This window comes from Sapajus apella, unplaced genomic scaffold (assembly GCF_009761245.1).
Source record: "Sapajus apella isolate SASKATOON/1434 unplaced genomic scaffold, GSC_monkey_1.0 scaffold197, whole genome shotgun sequence".
In the NCBI taxonomy this organism is placed as follows: domain Eukaryota; kingdom Metazoa; phylum Chordata; class Mammalia; order Primates; family Cebidae; genus Sapajus; species Sapajus apella.
The window spans coordinates 15641-24809 of NW_022437137.1; the positions used below are offsets into that span (position 1 = coordinate 15641).

At 50.7% G+C, this 9169-nt stretch overlaps 1 protein-coding gene across 1 annotated transcript in view; it reads left to right on the forward strand.

Moving 5' to 3' along the window:
* Positions 1–4985, forward strand: part of LOC116543804 (apolipoprotein L3-like) — a 14996-nt gene extending 10011 nt beyond the window's left edge. The window contains exons 3-5 of the mRNA XM_032269665.1: positions 68–114; positions 987–1101; positions 3336–4985. Coding sequence (XP_032125556.1) covers positions 68–114; positions 987–1101; positions 3336–4152 — 979 coding nt within the window. The 3' untranslated portion in view covers positions 4153–4985. The remainder of the gene's footprint in view (positions 1–67; positions 115–986; positions 1102–3335) is intronic.
* The last annotated feature ends 4184 nt before the right edge of the window (positions 4986–9169 follow it).

The following is a 9169-nucleotide window of genomic DNA, read 5'->3' on the forward strand; positions in this document are numbered from 1 at the left end:
TGCTGGAGCCTCCCTCTGCCCACAGGTGGCTCACATTCCATCTCACAATTATTTTCTCCTCCTCAAGGGTGCAGCAGAACCATCCAGGTTGGACAGCGGCTGAAGAGCTCCAAGGTAAGCCTCTCAGTGACCTTGTCGCTAGCATCATAGACTCAGGTAGGCTCACCTCCTCTTCCCTGGCTGGTTCCTACTCACACCTAGAATGAAAGGTGGTGCCTCCAGAGCCGAGTGAGCCCCAGAGGAACCCAGATGAAGAAGGAGGCCGATGAGTGTGCCCCAAGCCCCAAGAGAGGCCAGCTGAAATAGATGGGTTCCTCCCCAAAGCACCATGGCATTTCCCTGGTAAATTACTCTTCTCAGGCTGCCCTAGTAAAATGTCACAGGCTGGATGGCTTCAACAACTGACTTATTTTCTCAACGTTCTGGAGGCAAGAAGTCCAAGGTGAAGGTGTTAGCAGGGTTGGTGTCTGGAAAGGGCTCTGTTCCTGGCTTGCAGAAGCTGCCTCAGTGTTGTGTCCTCACACGGTCTTCCCCATGTGTGTGTTTGTCTGTGCGTGTGTGTGTGTGTGTGTGTGTGAGAGAGAGAGAGAGAGAGAGAAAGAGAGAGAGTAAAAAGAGAGAGAAAGGGAAGGAATGAGGGAGAGAGGGCTAGAGGGCAAGACAGAGAGAGCAGAAAGAGAGAGAATAGAGAGAAGATCTTCTGTCTCTTTTTTCTTTTAATTGGACACCAGCCCTACAGTATTAGGGTCCGACCCTTATGACCTCCTTTAAGTTAATGACTTCCCAAAGGCTCAATGTCCAAAAATAATCACTCAGTAGAAGAATTGGGGGGTGGGATATATTTCAGCCTATAGCACTGATGCCTCCATCAAAAATACCCCATGTGACAGCTGGTCAGGAGGGCTAACACTAAACCACCTTGTATTCAATGCCATTTATGCTGTAGCAAACTTTCTTCCAATCTTATCCTTTTTGCTTCCAACTAGAAATTAGGTACATCACCGAATTCTTCCAGAAGGTAGTTAATCCAGTGTATCTGGAAATCCTGCGGACTGACAGTGAAGCCTGGCAGAGATTTGTGGCTGTGGCTGGACTGCCCAGGTAACTTTCAGGGGGTTACCTCTATGGGGTGCCCCGGCAATGACGCCCAGATCTCCCCTGGGCTAGTTTTCTGTTTCAGGCACACTTCCTCCAGGCAGCCCCCTCTGCTGAGCCTGAGGTTATCCCCCTCAGTAGTCCAGGAGGAATATTTTCCCCAAGTCCTTCACTGGCAGTGAGTGGCCTCAGGTTGAAGGGAGAGGAAGCCCGTAAGGGCAGGGTCATTTCTGCCATCTACTGGTGATGGGAGCTTTGCAAGTTACGTAACTACTTTCTGCCTTCATTCATTGAGCTTTATTATGAGAAAAATAAGGTAAAGTGCTTAGCATGATGACTGACACACAGTAGGTGCTCAGGAGACTTACAAGTCCCCAACCAAAGAGAAAAACACTTTCTCTACCATCTGGTCCAAATTTGGGTCTTTTCAGCATTAGTGATTGACAGAGATGATTTTCAAAGTCTCATGGGTCCTCAAGAGGGTCCATGAAATTGCACATGGCCTTGGCATGCGCACAGGTGAAGATGTCACTTGCCACGGCATTAGTTTGGCTGGTGACATGTGAGAGGGAGTCCCTGGAATGTGGAGGTGCCAGGTCAGGAGGCAGTGAGGTGGCTTGAGAGTTCGTGTAGAGCCGGGATTCATAGCCAGGTCTTTTACTTTTCAGTCAAAAAGGACATTGACTGGACCCAGTGGCCTTCAGTCGAAAGGTCAAAGGGCATGAGGCACTGGAAGAGAGAGCACACCAGGCAACGTGATGCCTCCTAGTCTGAGGTTTTGTTTGATTTCTTAAGTACTCAGATTTAGCCAAAATGTAACGTCTGAGTACACCCTTACTTCTGACACCCGTTGCAAACTTGAGGGGCTTTCTTAAGCCCCCCTCAGGCTGGATAATTCACTACAAGGACTCAGGAAACTCACTGAAAGCTGTTATTGCACGGTTGCGGTTTATCACAGGGAAAGAACACAGATTAAAATCAGTCTAAGCAAGAGACGCACAGGGCGGAGTCTGAAGCTTCCACTGTCCCCAGGATGCTGTGTTCTCCCGAGTCAGCGTGAGTCAAAACGCGGGGTGCTGCTGACCAGGGAAGCTGACCCAGTTAAGGAAAAGTTCCTGTGAATCACATTAAATCAGGAAAGAAGCCTTTATCAGGATTGTTTTTACAGAAGAGGGAGGCTGAGCGCAGCTTTGAATACAGTAAAGACAGAGGGGGAGCCCTGGCCAACACCAGGGTGAGGGGCGGGAGATGAAACCCGACTGACAGGAGACAGCAGAGTGGGGGGTTTGTCCTAAACTGGCCTGAGAGGATTCTCCCTAAAGGCAGGTCAGACGCTCACCCATCCGATGAGCGGGTGAAGGCCGTGATCGGATGGCAAGGGTGCTCAGACAGCAACGGGGGAGGACCCTCCCTAAACTGACTTGGGGGAATCTGGCTGAGCTGGGGTGGTGCAGGCCCAGGGAGCACAGCATGGGCGTGGAAGGCCAAGGTCAGCGCTTAGAGGAGAAGAGGCTCCGAACAGCCCACCTGGAGTTTGGACAAAGAGAAGGTCTTTCTCAACCCGTGCCTCAGTACAGGGCTCTTCCTGGGTCTGGAGCACAAACCGGCCTCGTGGCTGACGTGGAGTCTCCAGCCCGTCTCCGCGGCCTCACTCCCTTAGTCTCCACTTCTGAAGGTCAGGAGAGAAACCCAGTATCCTCAAACTCCCATCATCCATCACAGTGCTATACTGTCCTGAAGCCAAACCACAAGGGATTAAAGACGTTCCTACCAGGCAGGACAGTCCAGGGCCCCAGAGACCACTTCCCAGGGGCACAGGACAAAGGCAAGTTAATTAACTTCATCAGAAGTTAATTTCTCCCTGTTCCGTGATACTCTGAATGAAGGTCTTTTTGCTCCCATCCCACTTCTCTTTGTTTTTCTACAACGTTTCCCCTCTCCACACACTCTGGTAGTGACGGCAGTGACCTCCCTCGCGTGGGGAGCCGTCTTTATCCAATACCTACCACTAAGGTGCATGTGAAGACGACTTTAACTTATTTCTTCCCATACTGAGTAAGTACTGTGGCATATCTATGATGTACAAAACGTGTTTAGCCTTGAAAAAATTATTTACATTTTAAAACTTTATTTCCATTTGACTTCTAGTAACAGTTCTGTGATTTATGTGGAATGGATCGTATTAAGCTCATTTTACAGATAAGCTGCCTTTCTTAATCATCTGTCCTTTATTGGTACAGAGACGAGGCAAATGCCCTCTATGAAACTCTGAAGAAGCGTACAACAGATGTGGTTATTGACGACAAAGGCAAGTGGCAAAATGACCGGCCGTTAAGAGAATGGTTTTTGAAAAAGTGTCCTCAACTCCGAAGGAATATTCAGGAGTCCATAAGGGAGATTTATGCCCTTGCAGATGGGACTGAAAAGGTCCACAGAGACTCCACCATCTCCAACGTGGTGTCCTACGCGGCTGGCACTGCCTCTGGCATCATGTCTATTCTCGGCTTTGTTTTGGCACCCTTTACAGGAGGGGTGAGTCTGGCCCTCACAACAGCTGGGGCAGGGCTGGGAACACTGTCTCTTGTGGCTGGGTTCATCACCCGTACCGTGGAGGACTCACACACATCATCAGCACATGCCGAAGCCAACAGGCTGTCTGTGACCAGCACTGACAAACTGAAAGAATTTGTTGAAGTTATGCGTGAAATGCCACCTGACTCGCGTTCCCGCATTATTGATTTTTACAAAGCCACAGAAGTCCTTGGGGAGGAGGTCCGTGCCATGAGGGGAGCCAGAGCCGGTGTCCTACACCTTCGGCAAACCTCAGCTGGAAATGATGCTGGGTTCTTCTTAACAAGTGAACGCACCAACTGGCTGGTGGGCAGAGGGGGCCGGATGACAAATGCAGCCTCTATAGGCATCCCACTTGTGCTAAATGTGGTCAACCTTGTGTACGAGTCAAAGCACTTGCTTGAGGGGGCAAATTCGTGGTCAGCGGAGGACCTGAGGCAGCAGGCTCGGATGCTAGAGGTGAATCTGCGCTCTCAGTCCTGTTGATCTCTGAACCTATAATGTAGTGGGGAACTCCAGAGCAGTGCAGCCACAAGGGGAGACGAGCTGAACACAGGCCAGGACAAAATGCAGACATTTTATTAGAGGAATAAGGGGGGCGAGGCAAAGTTGATGGAACTGAGTGTTAGGGACTTTGGCATTTCTGTAGCTGAGCACAGCAGGGGAGGGGTTAATGCAGACGGCAAGTGTGCCGGGGAGAAGGCAGGAACACCGGAGCCTGGAATAAGGGAAGAGAGGGGACGGGATAGTGTGGGGAATGGGAAGAAACAGTTTGCTTTAGGCTAAAGAATATATTGGGGGAGGAAAAGAGGGGAGGTGTCCAGGAGCAACCAAGGAGGAGGCCAGGAAGAGAAAGCGCTAAAGACGCAGCAAGCCAAAATGCAGACCCGCCCATTTGTCTGATGTTTTTCTAAGAATGAAGTCTTTCCTGGCGATGGGCTCCCACCTGTCTCTCCAGCATCCACTCCCCCTTGTCCTTCCGGGGGTGTCTCAGTTAAACATTGGCTTCTTGATGGTAATGGTTGTAGTGTGATGGGTCCTCTTTTAGGTTATTTAAGGGTGTATGTCCCCTGCTTGAACCCTGAAAGCCAGGCAATGAGCCATGGCCCTGGTCCCCAACTGAGGACCAGGTGCCTCTGAGAATCCAAACATCCTGGAGAACATGAGAACCAACCAAGAAAAAGTGGCTCATACACGGCAGGCAAAGAGCCAGAAAGTTAACTGAAAAGCAGTTTGCAGACTGAAGGCGGAATGGATCTCTAGAGCTGTCCTGCTGAGACCCCTGTGTGGATGTCCTAATAAACTCAACTACTGGCCAAGCTGGACTTGTTCGAGTCGTTCCTCAGTCTCACAGCTCCTTTCCCACTTTGGGGGCAAGTTACCGTCTCAAGTTTTTGTCCTAACAGTGGTAAAGCTGATGGTGGTGATGTCAGCCGGCAGTGGGAGGATTTGACTTGTGGTTGGTTCTGCTTGAGAACAGGGTACGCTGAGGGGCCAATGACATTCCAGTGAAACTGCAAATGCTGTATTCAAAAAGTAGTTGATTTGTGAAGGAAAATAAAAGCAAAACCAGATGCCAGCAGCAAGTCAAGTAACTTTGTGGTGCATTGAAAAGATAACCCAGCCTGCAGTCAAGAGATCCTGCCTCTCTGAGCCTCCGTTTTCTCATCAGCTGGGAAAGGGGGCAGGTCCACCTGGCTCTCCCCTCTTGTGTTCTGGAGATTTGGGTTTAAGCGACACCAACTGATGCCTACACCTTTGTGGTGCTGATGGAGGCTCCCCTGGGCTCTGGGTGCCTGCCTTATTTCCTCATGATCCTTTTTCCAGGGTCTCAGGAGCTGGGTCTCCATGGCCCCTTCTGCTTGCTCTCCTGGCCGGTCCTTCTTCTGAGACCCCAGTGCCCAGTGTCCTCTGAGGCACTCAGGAAAAGCTCGTAGACATCTGGCTTGGGCTGAGCACATGCGTGGTCCCCATCCAGCAGCCAGGGCCTGAGACTGGCATGGGTCACATGCAGCTGCTAAAATCAGAGGAGCCTGTGTGTAGGTTAAGAGAAAGTCCATGACACATAAAGGGACAGAGACAGCCAGACAGCAAACACCCTCATTCAGTCTGCAAACACCCTTATCCAGTGTGCCCTCTCATTTTGCCCGGACTCCTGCAAGAGCTTCCAGAATGGTCTTCCCTGTTGCACAGCTTTGGCCGCTATCCCAGCCCATCCTCCACCCTGGGCCAGGCTGGCCCCTAAGAACATAGATTTCATCAACACCTGCTTCCAGTTCTTCAGCGGCTTCCCATTACTTTTAGCACAAAAGCCCAGGGCCTTCATGCTGCCTAACTGTGGCCTGGGGTCCCCTCAAGGAGAGCCATAGGCAAGGCTCACATGCAGAGCATATGTTTGGGAAGTGATTCTAGCAGCAGGACTTGGGGTCTGGGAGGAGTGACACAGAGAAGAATGAAAGACGGCTGCCTGGAGAAGCGTTTAATAGGGTGACTGGAGACCTCCTGAGCAGGCTTCAAGGAGTGTCCTCAGAATTTTCCCCTGGGAGGGGGAGGGGAGAGGGGGCCTCTAACCACTGCTCCTGTTCTTGATGGGCTTGCTCCAGCGGGCATTAATTATCTGATTTCCATGTGTAGAACCTGTGGACGCCTTGGCTGGAGCCCAGAGCAGGGGTGAGAGATCCAAAATGCACAAAATCACGGCAGAACCTGTCCTAAGTGACTCGTAAAGTGCCCCCAGGGCCCACTGAGTTTTTTGTGTGTAGCAGGGAGCAGACGACTTGCCTCAGTCCCTGTAACTCCCCGTCAGCCGAGGCTCCCCTGACATTCAGTTGATTCACCCATTTCTTCCTGAAGAAGTCAACAGAGCCACAGCCACTGACTTGCCTAACTCGGGACCAATGTGTGTCATTTGTCAACTATTCGTCAGTTCTTGGATAATTCACATTTTTTCATCCATGTCACTGAAGATTTCCAGCACTGAGCAATTTACTTTTTCAGTGATCTATCAACCATTTGCCCCTGACATTACAGTAAAAATGCCACCGTGTTTTCTGCATTTGATGCAATTCCACTCTACTGCGAGTATCTTGCAAGCGACAAAAACAGAGTCTAGCTGTCTTAAGCAAAGTTGGAGATTCATCGGATGTGACCTAGGGCAGGTCAGAGGATGGAAGGAAAAACAAAATGTTTTTCCCTAACACCCAGGGCTATAGACAAGGCTTAGGCTGACTAATTGGCTGCTTCCACATGGGATCCTGAATCTGGAGCAGGTGAGGCAAACTCCAGGGTTCACTGAGAATTAGAACCCATTCTCAGTGAGAGCAGCAGGAATGCCCTGAAGGGGAATAGAGATGGTCGCCACATAGTCCTGCAGCAGCAGAGATGACGTCCGCAGGTGGTGGGGCAGCCTGTGGCCGCGTCACTCCTGACAAAGCGGGGCTCGTGCGCTAGCCGCCTTGGACACCATGTTGCTGTCTTAGTGTCTATTAAGTTTCTAAGCCAACCTCCAGACTCCTGGGCAGGTGGGGTCCTTCTGATATCATTCCAGTGAATTTCATGTTGTTTCCTGCCCTAAAAATCCAGAGTTGCTACCTCTGCTTGACCAAGAAACCTGGTTGATACAGACCAAGAGCAGCAGGCTGTGTTTATTTGCTTCATTAACAGGAACACCTCAGGAATCGCAGCTTCCTCTGATGAGCTTCCTACTTTGCTCTGCTGTTGGAAAACAGTCGTTTCTCTGTTGAGAACCGGTCATGCTGGAGAGGTGAATAGGTGAGTCACAGGAATCACTGCTTCTGATTCCTTGAAACCCTGATTCAAGCTATTCTCCTGCCTCAGCCTTCCAAGTAACTGGGATTACAGGGGCGTACCACCATGCCCGGCTAATTTTTATGTTTTTTTGTAGAGATGGGGTTTCACCATGTTAGCCATGCTGGTCTCGAACTCCTGACCTCAGGTGATCCACCCACCTCAGCCTCCCTAAGTGCTGGGATTACAGGCGTAAACCACCGTACCCAGCCATGGGAAGAGAATTTCTTTTGAGATACAAGAAGCCCAGAAATTGTTTCATCCACCTTGCTTCTGAGCACCTCCTGTTTCCTGCAGGGAAACTGAGGCTCTGGAAGAGGAGTGACTTGCCCAGGGTCCTGTGATGGGAGACTGAGCAGGTGAATCGCAGGACTTCGCCTCTCTGACCCTCTGTTCAGGCCTGTGGGGTGATAGGAGAAAGAAAGACACGCTGTGTGTCCTGAATGGGAAAGATGGCCATTCAGGGGCTTGCGTGGGGGCTGGGTTGGTGGGAAGGGTACACTGCAGAATGGTATCTGCAGCATGATCCCAGCTTTGCAATGAGAAGATTGAAAGCCAAACTGTAGGGCACATGTTCTCAGGATCTCCTGGAGCCACGTCATGGGGAAAAAAATAGAAAATAAATTTTTTTAAAACGTAAAAGAGAAAAAGTGTGAGCTTAGACCTCTGTGTTTGTCCAAGCAGGAGACAAACCAGGCTGCCACCAGCAGTTAGGAACAATTAGCTGGGGATGGAATAGAATCCCATTTCTTACTTCAGAAACTTTGTGATTGTCTGGGCGCAGTGGCTCACGGCTGTAATCCCAGCACTTCGGGAAGCCGAGGCAAGAGGACTGCCTGAGCCCAGGAGTTTGAGACCAGCTTGGGTAACATGGTGAAACCCCATCTCTACAAAAAATTAGCTGGGTATGGTGGCCCGTGCCTGTAGTTCCAGCTACTTGGGAAGCTGAGATGGGAGGCTCCCTTGAACCCAAGGGAGTCGAGGCTACAGTGAGCCGTGATCACGCCACTGTACTCCAGTCTCAGTGACAGAGTGAGGACTGAGACCCTGTCTCAAAGAGGGAGAGAAAGAGAGAGAGAGAGAAAGAGAAAAGAAAGAAAGGGAAGAAAGGAAGAGGGAAGGGAAGGGAAGGGGAAGGTAGGGAAGGGAAGCGGAAGGAAGGGAGGAAGGGAGGAAGGAAGGAGAGAGGGAAGGAAGGAAGGGAGGGAGAGAGGGAAGGAAGGAAGAAAGGGAAGGAGGAAGAGAGGGACAGAGGGAAAGAGAGGGAAGAAACTTTGAGATTATTAAATCACATTTTTTTTTCTTAAATCTCAGAGTGGGGATGTCTGGAGTTGGCCTCCACTCTGCTTACTAAGAGCTGTGTGTCTCTAGGTAAGTCACTTTCCCTCTCTGGGCTTCAGGTTTTTCACCTGATTGATGGGCTTAGTGTCTCCTCCCCTGATGATCCCCAGGGTTGCAGGCAGCCAATGAGGTTCTGCGTAGTGGAGGGGCACACTCTCAGTAGTAGTGGTGGTGGCAGGGAGCTAGGATTGCAAACCTAGAGGCCTGCAGAGGCCAGGCAGGGACTGGGGTGAACTGGAAACACAAGCAGCCTACTTGGATCCAGCCAGGATGGCTACTGATAGAAGTGGGGGTCTTGGCCAGGCATGGTGGCTCAAGCCTGGAATCCCACCGCTTTGGGAGGCTGAGGTGGGCA